The 22,172-nt window shown below is 36.3% G+C and overlaps 2 protein-coding genes and 1 non-coding gene across 53 annotated transcripts in view; 2 read left to right on the plus strand and 1 right to left on the minus strand.

The window, feature by feature from the left end:
• The first annotated feature begins 651 nt into the window (after window positions 1–651).
• Window positions 652–2,945, plus strand: LOC127957616 (C-C motif chemokine 20). Its single transcript, XM_052556237.1, has 4 exons — window positions 652–856; window positions 1,786–1,897; window positions 2,102–2,222; window positions 2,655–2,945. Exons 1-4 carry the CDS (start codon window positions 781–783, stop codon window positions 2,685–2,687), a joined length of 342 nt encoding a protein of 113 aa, XP_052412197.1. The 5' UTR covers window positions 652–780; the 3' UTR covers window positions 2,688–2,945.
• A 1,440-nt stretch (window positions 2,946–4,385) lies between these two features.
• Window positions 4,386–22,172, plus strand: part of LOC127958567 (tectonic-2) — a 90,168-nt gene continuing 72,381 nt past the window's right edge. Inside the window, exons 1-9 of one of the 2 annotated variants that reach the window (XM_052557465.1) lie at window positions 4,386–4,581; window positions 4,850–4,963; window positions 5,296–5,369; window positions 7,332–7,533; window positions 7,945–8,045; window positions 9,706–9,905; window positions 10,373–10,493; window positions 10,593–10,731; window positions 11,197–11,277. In XM_052557465.1, coding sequence (XP_052413425.1) covers window positions 4,422–4,581; window positions 4,850–4,963; window positions 5,296–5,369; window positions 7,332–7,533; window positions 7,945–8,045; window positions 9,706–9,905; window positions 10,373–10,493; window positions 10,593–10,731; window positions 11,197–11,277 — 1,192 coding nt within the window. In that variant the 5' untranslated portion in view covers window positions 4,386–4,421. The remainder of the gene's footprint in view (window positions 4,582–4,849; window positions 4,964–5,295; window positions 5,370–7,331; window positions 7,534–7,944; window positions 8,046–9,705; window positions 9,906–10,372; window positions 10,494–10,592; window positions 10,732–11,196; window positions 11,278–22,172) is intronic. The other variant, XM_052557464.1, reaches the window with a different exon arrangement.
• Window positions 21,061–22,172, minus strand: part of LOC127958564 (uncharacterized) — a 39,899-nt gene continuing 38,787 nt past the window's right edge. For all 50 annotated transcript variants that reach the window (XR_008154053.1, XR_008154054.1, XR_008154062.1 and 47 more), the window contains one exon: window positions 21,061–21,233. This is a non-coding gene — a transcript (uncharacterized LOC127958564). The remainder of the gene's footprint in view (window positions 21,234–22,172) is intronic.

Consider the following 22,172-nt stretch of genomic DNA (forward strand, 5'->3'; position numbering starts at 1 on the left):
TTGAGTAAAGATGATCCCTGATAAGCGGCACATATAAAAAGAACATGCAACACCTGAAATTGCTGGGAATTTCCTGCCTGATCCAAATGCACAATATCACTGCTTCATATAAAGACATGTTTATACCACAACACTTTCAGGTTTGCTCAACATCTGTGTCATTATAGACATCAGACATAACTTATAAACTTCTGCTTGTACAATAAACCCAACAGAATTCACTGTGTGCTTTCCACTCAAACACATGCACAAATAATAATTAACTCTGCAACACTAAGTAAACATTAACAGTGGATCTGTATCTTTTTTTAACCCAGTGGAATCCCCAGCTTTGTGTTTACAAGAATCAGTATCGAGAAGAGGACCAAACAGTTTGTCAGGTTTATCTGAATTGCTTTTTCAGTCATAGCAAAACATTTGTCAGTCTGTTGAGTCTATTAAGAGTTTCTATTTGGATTCAAGCAGATAACAAAAAAAGAAAGCATGGAACCGATACACAGAATGTGATGCATTGTGTCATAAAATCTGCCCTCTTTCAAAAAAAAATTGTTTTGTTTTGTCCAGGTCACAACCTCTTGCTCTGACATTTCTTTTTTGCAGGACAGGGGAGGGACTATGACAAAAATCTGTGTAAAAATGAAACTTAAGACTGTCCTATAAAGCAGGGGAGTGATGGAGCAGTGAGAGGAGAGTGTTAGAGAAGAGCCATAGATCCTCCAGCTGCTTCAGCAGGACAGACGAGACACTTGTTCCTCCATCTCATCTTCTGTGGCAGTTACCATGGCTTCAGCTCTCGTATCTGTGCTGAGTGTGATCCTCTGTGCGTTGGCACTCATTCTCTACAGCCGTCCGGCGGGTACGTCATGTTTTCTTTATCTGTATTATGTGCTTCATGAGTGTATGGTCTATATGATCTATTTATTACTCTTTTATTTCTTCTTATCATTTATATATGATAGAAGGTGTGCAACATCTCATCAATTCTAGTTAGTGATCTTTTAATACATTTTTAATACATTGAACTAAAATCGAATCATCTAAAAAGATTCAAGCTGTGCTTCATCCCAACAGAGATCAGTCAATTTATTCTATGTATATATATATATATATATATATATATATATATATATATATATATATATATATATATATATATATATATATATGTCATATTATTAAAAATTAAATTATTATTTTTATGACATATTGTTTATAAATATATTCATATTTAAAGCAAATATATATAATTTAATAACTAATAATATAACACTTTTTTTAACAATCATTTTGAAATAGTCTTGAGAAATCCTATATATATTTAATATTCAAAATATAAATTAGATTTAATTCAAATGCCTTAAACAAGAGCCTAAAATGTATATATATATATATATATATATATATATATATATATATATATATATTATATGTGTGTGTGTGTTTGTGTGTGTGTGTGTGTATATATATATATATATATATATATATATATATATATATATATATATATATATATATATTAAAATATATTATATATAATTAGCATATCTTAAACAACTGTAAACAGTTATCACAATGAACTTTTTATTTGTACCGTAGTTAGTTATAACTCCCAAACTATTCCAGCTGTGCATTGCACGTATGTTTCGGTTTATTGCAAACTATATATTTGTGCCGACACTTTCTATTTTCCTTACAGAAGTTTTCAGACTACTCTAGAAGCAGACCTGTATTTCCATCTCTTCTTCCAACCCTTATTGTTTTTTTATTTCTCTCAATCTTTCTCAGACGCTCAGGCAGACTGTTGCCTTTCGGTTAGCCACAAACCCATCCCGAAACGTGTCCTCCTCACTCACCGGAAGCAGTTCAAAGTTGACGGCTGCTCCCTAGATGCTGTTGTGTAAGTATATTCTTTATGGGAAACTTTTAGACTGGCTCATGTGTGGGAGCCTGGGAGTGGATTAAACTATTTGCCATCCCATTTTCAAACAAAGCAGATGTGAAAGAGCCTATTTATTGGGGAATTCCATTGCGCTTAACAGAACAGTGCTTGAATTGTCTACTGTTCTAGCCAAATAATGTGCAAAACTCAACTCCTTTTCAGATTCGTAACAAGGAAAGGTTTGAATCTGTGTGCCCCACCTGCAGCAGAAGAGCACTGGGTAAAAGAGGCGATCAAGTTTCTGGACACTAGGCTCAAGAAGTGCAAAGAAGAAAAATTTAATGTATGTAATTCACTGCAGATTCCTCACAGTTTCGTTTCCTCAGCCATCTTCTGTAATATCTGATGACATAAAGCTGGTTGCACAACAGCTCATCATTGTTATGGCACGAGCCTTGCAGCAAGCCACTTTCTCTTTTCTGGTTTTCATCTGACTCATGACATTGTTTATATATAGTAGATCACAATTTGGATGTTATAGTCATACTCATACAAAACCACAAAATATTGAGCTGTGAAACCACAAGCCAAAACATCCTCCTACGGCAAAGCTTTAAGCCGACCACCAACAATGAGGACTCAGACTGTGGTGCATGCTGCATTTTACATGTGCAGCAAATCAATATTTACAATTAAATTCAAGTCAAGTAACAGTGTAACACCTCTTTATGAGCAGGCTGTAACTAATGGTTTTCTCTGTATTCTTTTATTTCAGGATAAACGCTGTGACGCCCTGAAGAAGTTCTAATCTTGAGTGAACACATACACATACATATACACTTTTAATGGCAGCTGACAGAGTGATTGTGACATAGCTCACTTCAGTTTCTGGAACACATTTCAGTTCTTCCATTTTCGGCATTTTCAACCTAAATTATCAAACCACTTCAAGTTGTCTAATCTTCACAGTAGCTGCTGTTGTGTGAACATATTACTCTTTTTTTTATTACTATTTTGATAATCATCTTGTTGTGTTTTTAAAGAAAATAAATTGGTTGACAAGAAATATTGGTGTGATTGTTTTTTTTTTCATATTAAGCCCTGACTTCATAGAAATGATAAATGGATAAACACATGGTAAACTGTGTGTTAAAACAGTTCTCGCACACATTCATCTAAGTAGGGAATTGTAATACTATCACTAACACTGTAATACTAAATAAAATGACCATAAACTCTCCAAAACCCTAAATTACATTTACATTTACATTTACATTTAATCATTTAGTAGACGCTTTTATCCAAAGCGACTTACAAATGAAAACAATAGAAGCAGTCAGGTCAACAAGAGAACAACAACAGAATACAGAATACAAGTGCCATGACAAGTCTCAGTTAGTCTAGAACGCATAGCCAGGTGTATTTAATTTAATTTTTTTTTTTTTTTTTTTTTTTAATTAAATGAAAAAGACAAGAAGAGGAAAAGTACTGGTGTTAGTAGGTTAAGTGCAGGCGAAAAAGATGAGTCTTTAGATGTTTCTTGAAAGTGAGTAAAGACTCCGCTGTACGAATTGAGATTGGGAGGTCATTCCACCAGCTGGGCACAGTCCAGGAAAAGGTCCGTGAGAGTGATTTTGAATTTCTTTGGGATGGCACCACAAGGCGTTGTTCACTTGCAGAGCGCAAGCTTCTGGAGGGCACATAGGATTTAACCAGTGAGTTTAGGTAAATTGGTGCCGTGCCAGTGGTTGTCTTGTAGGCAAGCATCAGTACCTTGAATTTGATGCAAGCAGCTACTGGTAGCCAGTGTAACCTGATGAGGAGGGGAGTAACATGAGCTTTTTTTGGCTCATTGAAGACAACCCTCGCTGCTGCATTCTGGATCATTTGCAGAGGCTTGACGGTACATGCAGGAAGGCCAGCCAGGAGAGCATTACAATAGTCCAGTCTGGAGAGAACAAGAGCTTGGACAAGAAGTTGGGTTGCTTGCTCTGACAGGAAGGGTCCAATCTTCCTAATGTTGTATAAGGCAAACCTGCAGGACCGGGTCGTTGTAGCAATGTGGTCAGTGAAGCTTAACTGATGATCCATCACAACTCCTAGGTTTCTGGCTGTCCTCGAAGGAGTTATGGTTGACGAGCCCAGCTCGTCAACCTTTTTACAGTTTAAATAATAATAATGAATACAATTATTGTAATTTATTGTAAAAGTATTGTTTAAACAGTCTCTTTATGAACCATTTTTCCTCTTTATACACTAATTTGTTCCCAAATGAACATCTGTACCCAAATGAGTCAGAAACACAAATGTGTGTAAAAGGGAACTTCTTAGTGGGTCCTTAAAGTGAATTGTAGACTAATCCTAACCCTAAAATACATTGTTTGGAAGTCCACGAAGACTTAATTTAGTGTCTGCCCTCTGCATTTAGATTTTAGCTGCTTCTTCTTCTTTAGGAAATCTGTCTGATTTAATTTCCTCAAATCCAAAGCTTCGAGGTCCATGAAGCACACGCACTAGCGGTCAAAGCCTCTGAGTGGCGCTAATGAGGCGATCTCTTCTGTGTAGCGCCGCCGTGCCACGCGAAGAAGAGCATTCACTAAACCACCGCCAGATTATGGCACTGTTATTATCCTCTCACGTCGTATTTCATTTTCTGTGTATAATTATTATGCTGTTAAGTGACGGAACTATCTGTAATGTTGGTAAGTGAGCTTTGTGCGAATTAAATATCTGTAAAAACAGTCAATGTGAATCCCAAAACAAAGTAAGCTACGTTAGCTGGATAACTGTTAGCAAACATCTTGTTGCCATGGAGAAGCACAGCTAAACGTACACTTAAGACATGTACATTAATGATGTATTAAAAACATAATGAGTATTTAAATAAGCCATTATATTCAAAACGCAACAGTACAAATATACATACACACATGTATATCTGTAGGTAATATAAATGTATGATTATTTCAGTGTTTCAGCCTGCGTTTATTCTGGCATCTGGTCCGAGAGTTTCATCCTTTCTGGTTGGAAACTTGTCTGGCATTTCCTTCAGCCTCAGTGCTGTTTCATCCTCGAATGCAACAGGTGGACAATTTTTCAAATCATGTCGATGCTATAATAACTGCATTTTAACTGCTATGAACAAATATATGTGTTTCAGAAATCTAGTGTTTGGGCATCAAAGTTGTGTTGAAATACCCAGATATGCTGTTATGATGTTCTAGTCATGAATAATTCTCTTTTTTTTGTAGGACCCTTTAGTTTTCCATGTCTTTTTTCATGAATCAAAAGTGACATTAGGTCTGGCTTTACTTTAGGCTTCATGTGCTATGTATGTTTATTCATTTTGCCGACACCTTTAGTAACTGTATAAAAATGTTTACTTTAATGAATGTTTTCTTTGTGAACGTCTTCAGGGAGCATCCCATCATCGTCCTGTAGGCTGGTTTCTCAAACAAACTGGAATCTTTCAAATGAATTAATTGGGAAGGTGAGTTGATCCCGCCGCATCAATAGGTTTATGTAGTATTTTGAGAGGCAACAATTAACTCTCTGTCTTCATTTTGATTAGGAGTTAGAATCAGCAACATGGACAATTGTTGGCAACATGGAAAGAATTTACAGCAGTAAACAAGCATCAGCACAGCAAGCATTTAGCTTGTAAAATCCCTGTTGAAATATCAGGAAAATGAAATCTGTGTTATTAACCTTTATTCCAGACAACCTGTCATTAAGCAGGGTGTGATATTCACCTACGCATCACGTTTTTGTGCACGACTGAAAATCCCCCGTTGTTTTCTTGTTTAGCCTTGTCAGGCAAATAGTTTAAACATAGTTTTATATGAGCTGCAGAACTAGTCCAGGGCAAGTTTAGTGGTCTTTTAGGGGATACCTTACCAACTAATTTCTCATTTTGCTTTCCATTTCACCTCGGCACAGGTGTCGGCATTATTTCTACACAAGTTTAAATTGCAGTACCCTAGTTCCTTTTTCTGGTCATTTCCACTGATTTGATGTTTCACTTTCTTGTAAGGTGCTGCAGTTAGAAACCATCTTCCAAGAATAAATGTGAATGTTCCGACATTTGAAGTCAGGAAGCGCAAAGATGCATTAAGTTGATCAAAATGAATGGTTAAGAGATTCACAATGTTATAAACAGTTTCTATTTCTCATTTCTTTTGAATTGTCAAATAATCAATGAATCGTGATAAATTTTTTTTACACATTTTCTACAAAATTTTTTTAAACATTGATAATAATAAGAAATGTTCCTTGAGCAGAAAAACTGCATATTACAGTGATTTCTGAAGGATCACGTAAGACTGAAGTAATGCTGAAAATTCAGCTTTGTGATCACAGAAATAAATGACAATAAAAGGAAATACAATATTTTACAATATTACTGTTTTTACAGTATCGTTGATCAAATAAATGCTGTTTTGGTGAGAAAAAGGGACTTCTTTTAATAAACATTTTAAAAATCGTACCAACTCCAAACTTTTCAACGGTGTGAATGTACATTTTTCACAGTTCTTAGACGATACACTTAAACGGACCAGTACTATGAATTCAATAAATATCTTGTCATGCAAGATATTTAATGAGATGGCTTTATTATAACATCCAAAAGACAGGGTAGTAAAATTATTCATAATACTTTTCCTTTTAAATGACACTTTAAATTATTATATTGTAGTATTTGCTTCAGCTCAAATCATGGAATGGATCTGATAAAAAGAAAAGAAAAAAGGTTTATTTATTTATTGTTCTTATAAAATCTAGATGTCACCATAATTCATCTGGTTGACTTCTGCTGTAAACTTGATGGGAATATCCCTGACATTCTAGTTTGACAAACTGCAATGTCATACCACTTACAAAATTGTGGTAGGTGTTTTGAATCATGATTATTTCGTGAATCACCTTAAGCAGAATCCTGAGCAGAAGGAGCGGCTTAACTGTCAATTTTTACCACTTGGTTTCCTTAATGTATAAATCAATGCTTTCCTAATCACACTAAATGACATTCATTATTGTTTTGTTGAAACCTCTGCCTGAGAACACACCTAAACCAAAAAGTCTTCAGTGTCACGTTTCTCTTCAGAAAGCATTCTAATATGCAGATTTGCTGTTCAAGAAACATTATGTGATTATAATCAATCCTGAAAACAGTTGTGTTGCTTAATATTTGTTATAATATTTTTACAGTTATTTTTAGGATTTCTTTATTAATGGAATGTTCAAAAGAAAAACTTTTATATAAAATAAATACAAATATTTTTCAATATTATAAATGTCTGTACTGTCACTATTTTTTAATTTAATGCATCTTTTCGGAAAAAAAAAAAGTGTGAATTTATTTTAAACAATGAGACAATACACCTTCCATGCTGGTGTGTTGCTGCACCACTGAACACCATTATATTCTCTCTTTTGATTATTAATATATCAGAATGCCATGCTGGTGCGACTGAATCTAAACCGCAGTCTGCAGCTGTGTGGGAATGAAACATCTGTCCCGGACTGCTGTCTGGAGCCACTGTGTCTCCAGGAGACTCTCCTCGTGTCTGCATGCGTGGATGAAACTCCCAAAGCCTCTCTCATTATACAGACCCAGATTTATGCCCAGATCGTACCCAACAAACCCCTGTCTGGTTAGTGTCTGATTTCATGGAACTGAATATGACGTACTGCAGTACTTCCTAGTGGTTTTTACTACTGTGCTACTACTGTTGTTGTTGTTGAAATATGTACAGTATTATTGGAGTACCATGAAATATACCTTTGAGTTCCTGTCACTGAAACATTCACATCTGCATTAATTTAGCAGAAGTAAACTTACAAATGAGGAACACTTCGAGCAGTAGAGCATTGCTTTAGGAACAGCAAGGTCATGGGTTCAGTTTCCATGTCATGTATTTTCCTTGAATGCAATGTAATTCACTTCAATCCCATTGTTTATATACCATGGTGCCACTAAACTATTTCATAGAGCTGTCATTATACTTTAATGCTCCTATACGATATAAAATAATGTCTTTTGTGTGTGTTTTATTTATTTGCAGAAAATAAAACCATCATTCCCAACCAAGTGTTTGAGCCTCTTGGGCGCTGCCCATGTGATGTTTCCCCAGGCCAGTGTGACATACGCTGCTGTTGTGACCAGGTAATAATTAAAGCATAGACAGCTGAATATCTGTTTTTAATATATCAGTCCTTTTCATTGGCATTCTGCGGTTTACTCTTTGCTAAGCCTCACGTTAATGATCAGTCCTATATAAACATTGCATACGAACAAAATGGGCATAGAAATGTGCGTACGCCATTTTTTTTCATGCACTTATCTTGGATTTATAAAAAAGAAAATGTGGCATAAATACAGTATATGCACACTGTACAGATGCTTTAGACTGTGCATACACACACTTTTTCTTGGAGAGAGAACATTTTTAGACTTTGTTCAACTCATTTGGTACATTTACTCTCATTAGCACTGAAATTATAGAAAGTCATTACGCAGAAGTTAAACCCAAATTTTATGAATTTAGACGCATTTATAGTGAATGCGATTGAACACTTTTCCTGTGGCTGTTCCAATCACAGCTAAGAGTACAATAGGTGCACAATAATACATCTTTTAAACTAAACTGCAGATCTCATGTTATGAGAAAATATCAATATTTAGTGAGAACAATGATCAATAATGCACACTTATGGTGTGTGGACACTGCTGTATTCGCTGGTCAAATGGTCTATTGTCCGGTTCGGATATGTCCAATTATAATAGATTACAGTACACTGCAGCTGCACGGAGGTTGCTGTCGTGTATAGGCATCTCCGTAACATTATGAAAAATACCACTGAATTTGAAGAATACAACTTAAGGAAAATGGTTAGATTTATGCGCTTCCTTTTTAAAATGTCAGTGACGTGCTGAGTCAGAGAATTGTGTTTACACTGGCCTATCGGTTTTCACTCAAAAGAGCTAAAAGATGTTCACCTTAACTGCATAAATGTAATTTGATTTGAATTGTTTAAAACAACTGAAACATCTGATAACCATTTTTTGTTTTTATGGATATTTTTGATATATTTATTCTTAAACATAACAAGGACATTGGATGATTTTTAAGCAATAAAAAATAGACTAATGTATGGCACAAATAGCATTTATAGTCATATTTACTTGTCACTTGACAGTGTTAAAAATGGTATCACATGGATGGGAAAATGAATGGAAATGATATGCAAATGATGTAAAACTAGGCATTATAAGCTCCATAAATGGTGATTTTGGGCAGGAGACGGGGTGGAGATACACGTACAGTCGTCCCCTGACTAATTTATAAAGGGATTTTGTGCGTACGAACACCTTTAGGATGAAATCTAAGGAGAGTTTTATAGGCCCCTGTTTAGCAACATTCACTGCATAGTTTAATAAGCTTATTTAAAAAATGACTTGCTGTTTCCCAATTCATTAGAATAATAGCCCCAAAAAAATAATAATTCATTTTATGTGCACATTTTACAAAAAATCATGCTGTTCAAGGCAATCTATAATTCATTTCAATGGGATGTTTCATTACATTTACATTTAATCATTTAGCATACGTTTTTATCCGAAGCGACTTACAAATGAGGAGAACAATAGAAGCAATCAGACGAACAGGAGAGCAACAGTATACAAGTGCTATAACAAATCTCAGTTACACAATAAATATTACATAAAGCTGATCTGAGTGGCAAATATTAACATGGGGAATCAGGAAGTCTTAAGGTTTTCTATCTATGACAGGTTGTTTGTTGTTGTTGTTGTTGTTTTTCAGGACTGTACTCAAGAAGTTCTGGGGTTGTTTGCGACTCAGTGTCTTCCTGGACCTTTCGGGGGAAGTTTCAGTCCTGTTCCAGAGTATCAGTGCTCAGCTCAGTCTTCTGAAAATGACCCTGATTGGTTCCCCTTCCTATGTGTCACCTCCCCCTCGGACAACAACCCCTTTTTGGGACTTTTCTACAATGGTGGGACAGTGTAAGAAGAGGAAGTTTTGTTTATGACTAAATTCATGTGTTATTACACTTACTGAAAAATATACAAAGTTTTGTGTCAGTACAGTTTCTGCTCACCAACACTTTATTTTTTAACCAAATACATTGATATTGTGATTTATTGATATTATTATTATTATTATTATTATTTGAAATAATGCTTCTCTGTTTTATATTTAAAATTGTAACTAATTCCTGTGAGGACAAAGCAGCTGAATTTACAACAGTTATTACTCCAGTCTTCAGTGTCACATGATCCTTCAGAAATCATTTTAATATGCTGGTTTAGTGCTCCACAAACATTTCTTGTGATTCATCAGGATTATTTGATGAACAGAATGCATATAATGCATTAAATTCATTCTTGCTAAATAAAATACTATTTTCTTTAAAAAAAAGAGTGATCCCAAAATGTTTGGTGATTTTCTACATTTGCATGTGTTTTTACAGCTCTCCGAAGCCTAGTCCATCATTCCAAGCCCTGCAGATGACGGCTCCTGTACCTCCCATTAACTACCGCCAGGGGGATCCAATATTCACAACGGAGGACCAGTACTTCACCATCCCACAGGTCGGATGCAGCAACATTGCTAGTGCATGTATTTATTTATATGAGTGTGCACATTCATGCATGTGATATGAATATTAATCCCAGTTGTCTTGTGAGCAGAACTCTGGATTGGGGAAATGTGCAGAAAATGCTCCAGTGGCATTTTTGGAAAACTTTGAGTCTCGGTGCGTGAGGAGTCTACAGTCCTGTCCAGCACCACCTGACGACCTGAGAGTGGATATTAAAGATGGATTGGGAGGTACAGATACAGTTTAACAGTTTTCTTTCCTATCCTCCTTTTATCATCACAACCAGACACAAGAACATCAACCACATATTACAAAGTGATACATTATACCAGTACCAGTACATCAGTACCAACTATTCTTATCGGTCCTGTAATAACTCAAGGTTCAAATGTATTTACAAAGGTTTTGCAAAAAGGTGCATGAAATTCCTGAACCTACATAATCAAAAAAGCATCCGTATATGATAAAATATTTTGAAGAGAAAAAAAATCTAATATCACATTACGCAATTTAGCAGAGTTTTAAAATGCAACACTACACTTTTAAAGGATAGTGTGGTTATAGTCTACCCTCAGTAATATGCTGTAGATAGGTAAATAGAGCTTAAGACTATTGATTGTATTATTGTCTTTCTGTGCATGCATGCATGCAAATATGCATATGTGTGACTGTTCATATGCTTGCATACGTTCCAGGTATCGTCACAGTCACTGTTATGGACGAAATGGCCGATGACCTCAGATTATTTCTGGCAAATTCTCGTGAGCCTATATCTGGTCAGTTGCATGAACATTTCCAGCAGTCATTTATTTAATATTACATCTAAATATTAGAATTTTATTACCTTTAAATATATTTAGATTAATAGCATAGTAAAAAAATATCAATAATCAGGGCTTAAAGTTCTCTGGCACCAATCCGGAAAAAAAAAATTCTAACAAAAAAAAAAAAACTTGTTCATTGATATCACTCTCAAGTCCATGAGTTCGCCTATCAATGGTATGAGAGGAGCAGCTTTCACTCTCAACCATACTAACATTACTAGCCAGTCAGAATGTTTTGCTCTTATAAACAGGAGACACATAATAGTATCCGATTGCAGAGTCATAGCCCCGATTAATGGAGAAGCGCGACAAAAAGTTGCGAGGCGCGATGGTCAAAGATAGCGCATATTTATATAGAAAAGCTAATTCTAAAGCAGCAGAGCTTTGTAAAGAGCTCAGATTAATTAATTATGTGATTGCCAGAACAAATCCCGCTGTAAAGGGTGCCGTTGGCGCCCTCTGTGGGTATTTGTTTTCATACGTAATGGACTTAAGTTGGTAATATTCATATAATGTATAGGCATATTATATTATGCATTTTAACAGTGTTGTTCAATACAATCATGTAATTTCTTGATTTTGATATTTTATTTGAACCAATTATTTTTGCCTCATAGTTAGTTTATATATAAAGTCATACTAAAGCCTGGTTTTCACTTAGGTCTGTTTGTGTTACTAAAACAAATCAGATTAATCAGTTGTCAAAATAATCAGTAGATTACTTGATTACCAAAATAGTCATTAGTTACAACCCTAGATTAGTTTAAATATTTTATAATTATAACTGCATTGTTTTACTTTTTGTAATTAAAACAAAAAAATGTTGTCATTGAAAATTTCGGAAAAATAGTATAAAAATATATCAGTCATGTTCTAGTGAACCTATTTTGTCTCATCTTGTGAGCTAAGTGTATTGTCACAATCCTAGTGTCAATAAGTGGTGATATAGCTCATAATTTAGCTTATAATTTTCAAAGAATATGACACAGCTTTCATACTTCAGGTCAACCATATATTCATGAAAAGGAAAATCAGTTTGAATAAAGATGGCAATAACTTTGCCATAGTATCCTTTCTAATGTTAAAGTTGCCTGCCACAGTCATTGCATTGCATTGCTGCCCCACCCCCCGAAAAAAAGTTCAGGCTCAGGATTTTTTTTTTTGCTTTAACCCCCAAACAATTTTTTTTACTGGAGTAAAAAAACGTGTGGAATATGTTTTATAAAAAAAAGACGAAAAAAAAGAAGAAAAAACAAAACAAAACACATGGATCACGTTCACTGAAGACTGGAGTAATGATGCTGAAAATTCAGCCTTGCATTACATAGTAAATGATACTTTAAATGTAGTTAAATAGAAAACAATTCTTTTAAATAGTACTTATTTACTATTTTACTCTATGTGGGAAAATAAATGCAGTCTTGGTGATCTTTAAAAGATCCCAAACCTTTGAATGGTAGTCTACATAGCAAATAACAATACAGAAAGTATTACTATCATTTTTCTTTTAGTACCAGTGTTGTCAAGAATGACATGAAGTGTGAAGTTGGAAAACTTTTCATTGTGTAATTAGGGGCCAAGCCCAAAGGGCTGTAGCCCCTATTGTATCTGTACGTTTTCTTTATTATTATTATTATTATTATTATTATTATTCTTCTTCTTCTTCTCGTCCAATGGGAGTCTATGGCAGCCCTATGAAGGGAACATGGGAAAATGATAAAATTTGGCACACTTGTAGAACTGGTCATTATTAGAGATCTGACCAGTTTTGGGGTCTCTAGGCCCAACTCTATAGCGCCACCAGCAGTCCAAAAATTCAACATTCAAACGTTAATAACTCTTAAACCACTTATTCTATGAAAATAAAACTTAGTACATCTATTTTGTCTCTTCATGGCGATTCCATTCCACACCTTACATTAAGACTCCGCCCATTACAGTAGCGGCCATTTTGAAAAGTACAGTATTCAGTCTAAACACTACTCCTCCTTCAAAATTGGTCCAATTCTTCTGAAATTTGGCTCAGATGTTCTTTGGACTGAGCCGCACAGAAATGACTGAACAGATTTTTGATTTTCGTCTTTGTTCAAAAGTTATTCAATTGTGAACTTAATGAGGCTGACCTAAAATCGGTTGAGATGCTGTATCTCGGCCAAACTTTGATCAATCGATACCAAACTTGGAACACTTCATCTACACCATGATCTGGGGGTCCATGCCAAATTTGGGAATAGCGCCACCTATGGGTGTTGAGATACCAAAAATGCACTTTTTTGCTTATAACTTCTGAACAGTTCATCAGAAAATTATTATCTTGATGTGTATGGATTCTTTACATCATTCCGAATCTGTGGATGTCAATTTTGTCGAGACCACCTGGACCACCCGTCCGCCATTTTGAATTTTGTCATAAATTGCTATATCTTTTGATGTATTGTACATATCTTCACAAAAATCGATAGGCATCATCAACAACATGTGCCTGAGGTACCCCGGAAGTTAGAAGACAGCGCCACCTAGTGTTCAAGAGATATAACGATTCTTGCAAAACCCCTTATAACTACTGTAAATTTTGATCGATTTTTGATATTTTTATGTCATTTGATTCCGTGGGTTATGCCAAATCAGATGATGTCTCATTTGCCATTTTCCAATATGGCGTCTGTCCGCCATATTGAATGGATTTAAATACAGTTTTTTCGCTATTCCTCCCTGAAATCTTGTTCAATTTTGTTCAAAATTTTATCAGATGAACTTCAGACCGGGCCTGACAGAAATGACTGAACAGATTTTTGATATTCACTCCCGTTCCCGACGTGTACAGCTCTGAAGTTGACCGTGCCTGTGCTGGTTGATTTATGCTAATTAGCTTAGCATGCTAATTAGCTAAAATGCTAACACGTTTCTATTGACTCTAATGGTTCTCCTGAGCTATCTGGTTAACTTTGAGCAACGTTAGCATTTCTTAGCGTAGCATGCTAATCTGGCTAAAATGCTACTTCGGGCTTTTGAGAGTTCATTCTCACACCTTAACCTCTCTTCTGTGCCATGGGAACTGTGTGTCAACTAATGTGGCGCACTTAGCTAAGGCACTGGTCAAGAACCCGAGAGGTCGTGGGATCGAATCCGGGGTGGGTCACGTCGATCCGATGTGAGTTCCATTTTGGCCATTTTGCTTCGTCCCGCTCGTTGCTCTGGCTACAGCCCTTCAGGGCTTGGCCCCGGTATCGCTGCTTGCAGCTATATTAGCGATTGTTTTTGGTAGAATTTTCGAGCAAAAACAATCGATCACTATGCTAGCCCTATGAAGGGAACATGGGAAAATGATGAAATTTGGCACACTTCTAGAGATGGTCACCAATAGTGATCTGACCAACTTTGGGGTCTCTAAGACCAACTCTACAGCGCCACCACCAGTTCAAAAATTCAGTTTTTAAACTTTAATAACTCCTGAACCCTTTGTTCTAGACAGATAAAACTTAGTACACATGATTACTCTCTTCTTGGAGATTACATTCTATACCTTACATTAAGTTTCCACCCATTACAGTAATTGCTATTAATCTAATTAAGTGTTTCCGTTTAAACGCTACTCCTCCTTCAAAAGTGGTTTGATTTTTCTGAAATTTGCCACAGACGATCTTCGGACCGAGCCGCACAGAAATGACTGAACAGATTTTTGATATTCGTCTTTGTTCAAAAGTTATTCAATTGTGAACATAACGAGGTCGACCCAAAATCGGTTAAGAGGCTGTATCTCGGCCAAACATTGATCAATCGAAACTAAACTTGATACACTTCATCAACAGCATGATCTGAGGATTCATGCCGAATTCGGGCACAGCGCCACCTATAGGTCATGAGATAGCATTAATGCACATTTTTCCTTATAACTTTTGAACAACTTCTTCTATCAAGATAAAACTTAGTACACCTGATTCCTCTCTTCACGCTGATCACATTGAATAGTTTACATTAAAATTCCTGCCATTACAGTGAAGGCCATTAAGAAAAGTACAGTATTCCATTTTTTTACTACTCCTCCTTCAAATGTGGCTCAATTCTTCTCAAATTTTCCTCAGACGATCTTTGGACTGAGCCGCACGGAAATGACTGAACGGAATTTTCCGACCTACTGGTCAAAAAAAAGGTTATGATGCTCTGAAGTTAACAGTGTTAAACTGAAATTTTTTGAAAGGCTATATCTCGGCCGTACTTTGATCAATTGCCACAAAACTCGCTACACTTCATCAACACTATGAACTGAGAATATATCCCAAAGTTGGGAACAGCGCCACCTATGGGTCGTGAGATACCAAAAACTCACTTTTCTGCTTATAACTTTTGAACAATTAGTTGGAAAATCATGATCTTGTTGTCTGTCTATTTCTCGAAACATGCCGAATCCATGGATGTAAATTTTGCCAGGATTAACTAAACTAACTGCCTGATATTAAGAATTGTGTCCTAAGTTTCTATATCTTTTCAACCCATGGAAAGATTTCTACTATAATCGGTAGGGATTATTAAAACCATGTTCTGGACATACCTCAGAAGTCTGAATTACAATTTACTTAACTTTCCATTTTATGCTGCTTAAATTGCTAAGCAACTTTCTTCAGTGACCTCATTCTCTAACCATAACCTCTCTTCTGCAGCACACTGGATGTGTAACAACTCAGTGGTACAGTCTGTTAAGCCGCTGGTTCAGAGATTCTGAGGTCATGAGTTCGAATCCAGGACAGTTAATGTTGTTTCTGACTTCATGGGTTCGGATCAAAGGAAGTTAATGTTGCTTCTGTTCAAGCCTTTGCATTTCCTGAGTGTGTTTGCCTTGAATCAAAAATATGTTTTTGGTCTTTCTCATCTAAAGTTCTGTTCAATTTCAAACTTCTCTACTTCTGAACTGATCGATTGTCCTGGCGTACGCTCCGTTTCGGCCGTTTTGCTTCGTCCCGCTCGTTGCTCTGGCTACAGCCCTTCAGGGCTTGGCCCCGGTATCGCTGCTTGCAGCTATATTAGCGATTGTTTTTGGTAGAATTTTCGAGCAAAAACAATCGATCACTATGCTAGCCCTATGAAGGGAACATGGGAAAATGATGAAATTTGGCACACTTCTAGAGATGGTCACCAATAGTGATCTGACCAACTTTGGGGTCTCTAAGACCAACTCTACAGCGCCACCACCAGTTCAAAAATTCAGTTTTGAAACTTTAATAACTCCTGAACCCTTTGTTCTAGACAGATAAAACTTAGTACACATGATTACTCTCTTCTTGGAGATTACATTCTATACCTTACATTAAGTTTCCACCCATTACAGTAATTGCTATTAATCTAATTAAGTGTTTCCGTTTAAACGCTACTCCTCCTTCAAAAGTGGTTTGATTTTTCTGAAATTTGCCACAGACGATCTTCGGACCGAGCCGCACAGAAATGACTGAACAGATTTTTGATATTCATCTTTGTTCAAAAGTTATTCAATTGTGAACATAACGAGGTCCACCCAAAATCGGTTAAGAGGCTGTATCTCGGCCAAACATTGATCAAACGAAACCAAACTTGATACACTTCACCAACACCATGATCTGAGGTTTCATGCCAAATTCGGGGACAGCGCCACCTATGGGTCATGATATACCATAAATGCACATTTTTCCTTATAACTTTTGAACACCTTCTTCTATCAAGATAAAACTTAGTACACCTGATTCCTCTCTTCACACTGTTCACATTGAATAGTTTATATTAAGATTCCAGCCATTACAGTAACCTGCATTATGAAAAGTACAGTATTCCGTTTTTTCGCTACTCCTCCTTCAAATGTGCTCCAATTCTTCTCAAAATTTCCTCAGACGATCTTTGGACCGATCCGCACAGAAATGACTGAACAGAATTTTCCGACCTACTGGTCAAAAAAAAGGTTATGATGCTCTGAAGTTAACAGTGTTAAACTGAAATTTTTTGAAAGGCTATATCTCGGCCGTACTTTGATCAATCGCCACAAAACTCGCTACACTTCATCAACACTATGAACTGAGAATATATCCCAAAGTTGGGAACAGCGCCACCTATGGGTCGTGAGATACCAAAAACTCACATTTCTGCTTATAACTTTTGAACAATTAGTTGGAAAATTATGATCTTGTCGTCAGTCTATTTCTCGAAACATGCCGAATCCATGGATGTAAATTTTGCCAGGATTAACTAAACTAACTGCCTGACATTAAGAATTGTGTCCTAAGTTTCTATATCTTTTCAACCCATGGAAAGATTTCTACTATAATCGGTAGGGATTATTAAAACCATGTTCTGGACATATCTCAGAAGTCTGAATTACAATTTACTCAACTTTCCATATCATGCTGCTTAAATTGCTAAGCAACTTTCTTCAGTGACCTCATTCTCACACCTTAACCTCTCTTCTGTGCCTTGCAAACTGTGTGTCAACTAATGTGGCGCACTTCGCTAAGGCACCGGTCCCAGACCCGAGAGGGTGTGGGATCGAATCCGGGGTGGGTCACGTCGATCCGATAGAAGTTCTGTTTTGGCCGTTTTGCTTCGTCCCGCTCGTTGCTCTGGCTACAGCCCTTCAGGGCTTGGCCCCGGTATCGCTGCTTGCAGCTATATTTATTATTATTATTATTATTAGGGGCCAAGCCCAGAGGGCTGTAGCCCCTATTGTATCTGTATGTTTTATTATTATTATTATTATTATTATTATTCTTCTTCTTCTTCTCGTCCAATGGGGGTCTATGGCAGCCCTATGAAGGGAACATGGGAAAATGATGAAATTTGGCACACTTGTAGAACTGGTCATTAATAGTGATCTGACCAACTTTGGGGTCTCTAGGATCAACTCTACAGCGCCACCACCAGTTCAAAAATTCAACATTCAAACGTTAATAACTCTTGAACCACTTATTCTATGAAAATCAAACTTAGTACATCTATTTTGTCTCTTCATGGAGATTCCATTCCACACCTTACATTAAGACTCCGCCCATTACAGTAGCGGCCATTTTGAAAAGTACAGTATTCAGTCTAAACACTACTCCTCCTTCAAAATTGGTCCAATTCTTCTGAAATTTGGCTCAGATGTTCTTTGGACTGAGCCGCACAGAAATGACTGAACAGATTTTTGATTTTCGTCTTTGTTCAAAAGTTATTCAATTGTGAACTTAATGAGGCTGACCTAAAATCGGTAGAGATGCTATATCTCGGCCAAACTTTGATCAATCGATACCAATCTTGGTACACTTCATCTACACCATGATCTGGGGGTCCATGCCAAATTTGGGAATAGCGCCACCTATGGGTGTTGAGATACCAAAAATGCACTTTTTTGCTTATAACTTCTGAACAATTCATCAGAAAATTATTTTCTTGATGTATTTGGATTCTTTAGATCATTCCGAATCTGTGGATGTCAATTTTGTCAAGACCACCAGGACCACCTGTCCGCCATTTTGAAATTTGTCATAAAATGCTATATCTTTTGAATTACTGTACATATCTTCACAAAAATCGATAGGCATCATCAACACCATATCCCGGAGGTACCCCGGAAGTTGGAAGCGAGCGCCACCTAGTGTTCAAGAGATATAACGATTCTTGCAAAACCCCTTATAACTACTGTAAATGTTGATCGATTTTTGTTATTTTTATGTCATTTTATTCCGTGGGTTATGCTGAATTTTATGATGTCTCAATTTTCATTTTCCAATATGGCGTCTGTCCACCATATTGAATGGAATGAAATACAGTTTTTTCGCTACTCCTCCCTGAAATCTTGTTCAATTTTGTCCAAAATTTTATCAGATGGACTTCAGACCGGGCCTGACAGAAATGACTGAACAGATTTTTGATATTCACTCCCGTTCCTGACATGTGCAGCTCTGAAGTTGACCATGCCTGTGCTTGTTAATTCATGCTAATTAGCTTAGCATGCTAATTAGCTAAAATGCTAACACGTTTCTATTGACTCTAATGGGTCTCCTGAGCTATCTGGTTAACTTTGAGCAACGTTAGCATTTTTTTGCGTAGCATGCTAATCTGGCTGAAATGCTGCCTCGGGCTTTTGAGAGTTAATTCTCACACCTTAACCTCTCTTCTGTGCCAGGCAAACAGTGTGTCAACTAATGTGGCGCACTTAGCTAAGGCACTGGTCCCAAACCCGAGAGGTTGTGGGTTCGAATCCAGGGTTGTCAAGGTTGTTTCTGTTCAAGCCATTGGATTTTCTGTGTGTTGAATCAAGAATATTTTCTTGGTCTTTCTCATCGGAATCTCTGTTTGATTTTGAAGTTTTGAGATCATTCTCACACCTTAACCTCTCTTATGTGGCATGTCAAATGTGCATCAACTAATGTGGCTCACTATGCTAAGGTCGTGGTCCCAAACCCAAAAGGTCATAGGTTCGAATCCAGGGTGGTTAATGTTGCTTCTATTCAAGCCATTGGATTTTCTCTGTGTTCACATTGAATCAAGAATGTGTTTTGGTCTTTCTCATCTGATGTTCTGTTTGATTTCGAAGTTTTGAGATCATTCTCACACCTTAACCTCTCTTATACAGTATGCTGTGATGTGCATTGACTGAGTGGTGCACTCTTCTAAGCTGCTGGTTTCAACCCTCTAAGGTTGGGGCTTCAAATCCAGGGTGGTCAATATTGTGTTTGTTCCAGATGTTGGATTTTATGAGGATTTTATTTTTGTTCATTTTTGAACGTCTCTACTTCTGATCTTGTTTTTTATGTATATTATACTGTTGCCATATTTGCTCTTCTTGCTCTACACTATGCTTCAAAAACATTATTTGTTAGCATGCAAGTTTATGCTTCATTGGTGTTCCTTTTTATATAAAAAGATATCTTCAGCATTATAGTATCTGTGTGCCATATGTTTCATTGTATGAGAAGAATTGTGCTCTCACAGATGAGGTAAAGGGTTTCAATTCTTCTGTGGGGTGACATAATAATAGAACATCTGATCAACAATACGGGGACATCTTTGCAACATTTCCACTAAGTTTTATACTTGTTAAATTGACAGTTATGAACAAAAATAATGTGCACTTAGTGGGCCAACTCCTGCCATTTTATACCATAAGAAAGCATTTTATGTTTGTTGGTTTCATTGAGAATCAAAAAAAAAAAATAAGAAAAAAAAAAAAAGACACTCAAGACACTTAAATGGGATCATCAATTAAGCCTTACAGCATGAATACTTGTGTTGTGTACACTAAATATAAATCACTTTAACTATTTTCTCCAATTCCAGTTTCTTTCAATTCCAGATTTCATAGTACAAATGAAATAACCTGAATGCAAAGAAAATGACTACTATATCATTTTATCCATTATCATGTGTTCTCTATGTAACACCGTGTGATATGAATTGTGCTCGGAGATGTCAAATAATATATATTAAACAAATTCTACATAAAATTAAATGTAGATCAGTAAACAAAAAAAAGGACATTGAAAGACTACATTAAAGTTTATGAAAGCAAGGACAAAAGTATATTCTAATTCATCATGTATTTATTGTTCTTTACAAACAATTTACATTGAAAATATTGTGCCTTAAAACCCCAGTGAGCAAGCCAGAAGGCAACAGTGGCAAGGAAAAACTCCCTAAATTAGTGAAGAGGATCATCAGCAGAGAGGTATAGGGAGAAACCTTGGGAGGAACCAGACTCAGCAGGGGCAAGCCATCCTCCTTTGGCTGGCATCTAAGTTTGCTGTACATAGGCCAAATATAATACAAGCCATCCATCCAACATTTCATATAGAATTGTGTTACTTTTGTGGTTATGCATTTGTGATATCTTTGACTATTGACTGCCTGCATCGGTTTAGAGTTTTGCCGGGACATTTTCTGAAGATACTTGAACAATGATTTTGTATTCACTGTAAGAAAGGGAAGCAGAAAAGTTAAGTCAAATTAGTATCAACTTCTGGTTGTGTGCCTCTTCATAAAAACAGTTCATGGAGTGGAGAATCATAATGGATAAGGTGCAAGTTTGAAGTGTAACACATTGCACAAACCTGAAAATGTATCAACAGGTGCAAGACTGCTTTAAGAAATGAGTCAATTTGAGTATTGCAGATATATGAATTTACCTTTTGATTGGTTGTGTGCCTCTTCATAAAAAACAGTTCATGGAGTGGAGAATCTTAATGGATAAGGTGGAAGTTTGAAGTGTAACATTGCAGAAATCTGAAAATACAGTCATGGAACATTAACTGATTGATAGTGTTTACACAACTGAAACATTGTACAGATGTCTATATTAGTTGCACACTCACCTTTTTGGAGAAGTGGACCGTAGATATTGGGTTTTCATGCACAAACCTGAAAATGTATCAACAGGTGAAAGACTGCTTTAAGAAATGAATCAATTGGACTATTGCAGATATATGAATTTACCTTTTGATTGGTTGTGTGCCTCTTTATAAAAACAGTTCATGGGGTGGAGAATCATAGCGGAGAAGGAAGTTTGATGTGTAGTAAATTGCAGAAATCTGAAAATACAGTCATGGAACATTAACTGATTGATAGTGTTTACACAACTGAAACATTGTACAGATGTCTATATTAGTTGCACACTCACCTTTTTGGAGAAGTGGACCGTAGATATTGGGTTTTCATGCACAAACCTGAAAATGTATCAACAGGTGAAAGACTGCTTTAAGAAATGAATCAATTGGACTATTGCAGATATATGAATTTACCTTTTGATTGGTTGTGTGCCTCTTCATAAAAACAGTTCATGGGGTGGAGAGTCATATTGGAGAAGGAAGTTTGATGTGTAGTAAATTGCAGATATCTGAAAATGCATTCATGGA

Source organism: Carassius gibelio, chromosome B5, assembly GCF_023724105.1.
Source record: "Carassius gibelio isolate Cgi1373 ecotype wild population from Czech Republic chromosome B5, carGib1.2-hapl.c, whole genome shotgun sequence".
Classification (NCBI taxonomy): Eukaryota; Metazoa; Chordata; class Actinopteri; order Cypriniformes; family Cyprinidae; genus Carassius; species Carassius gibelio.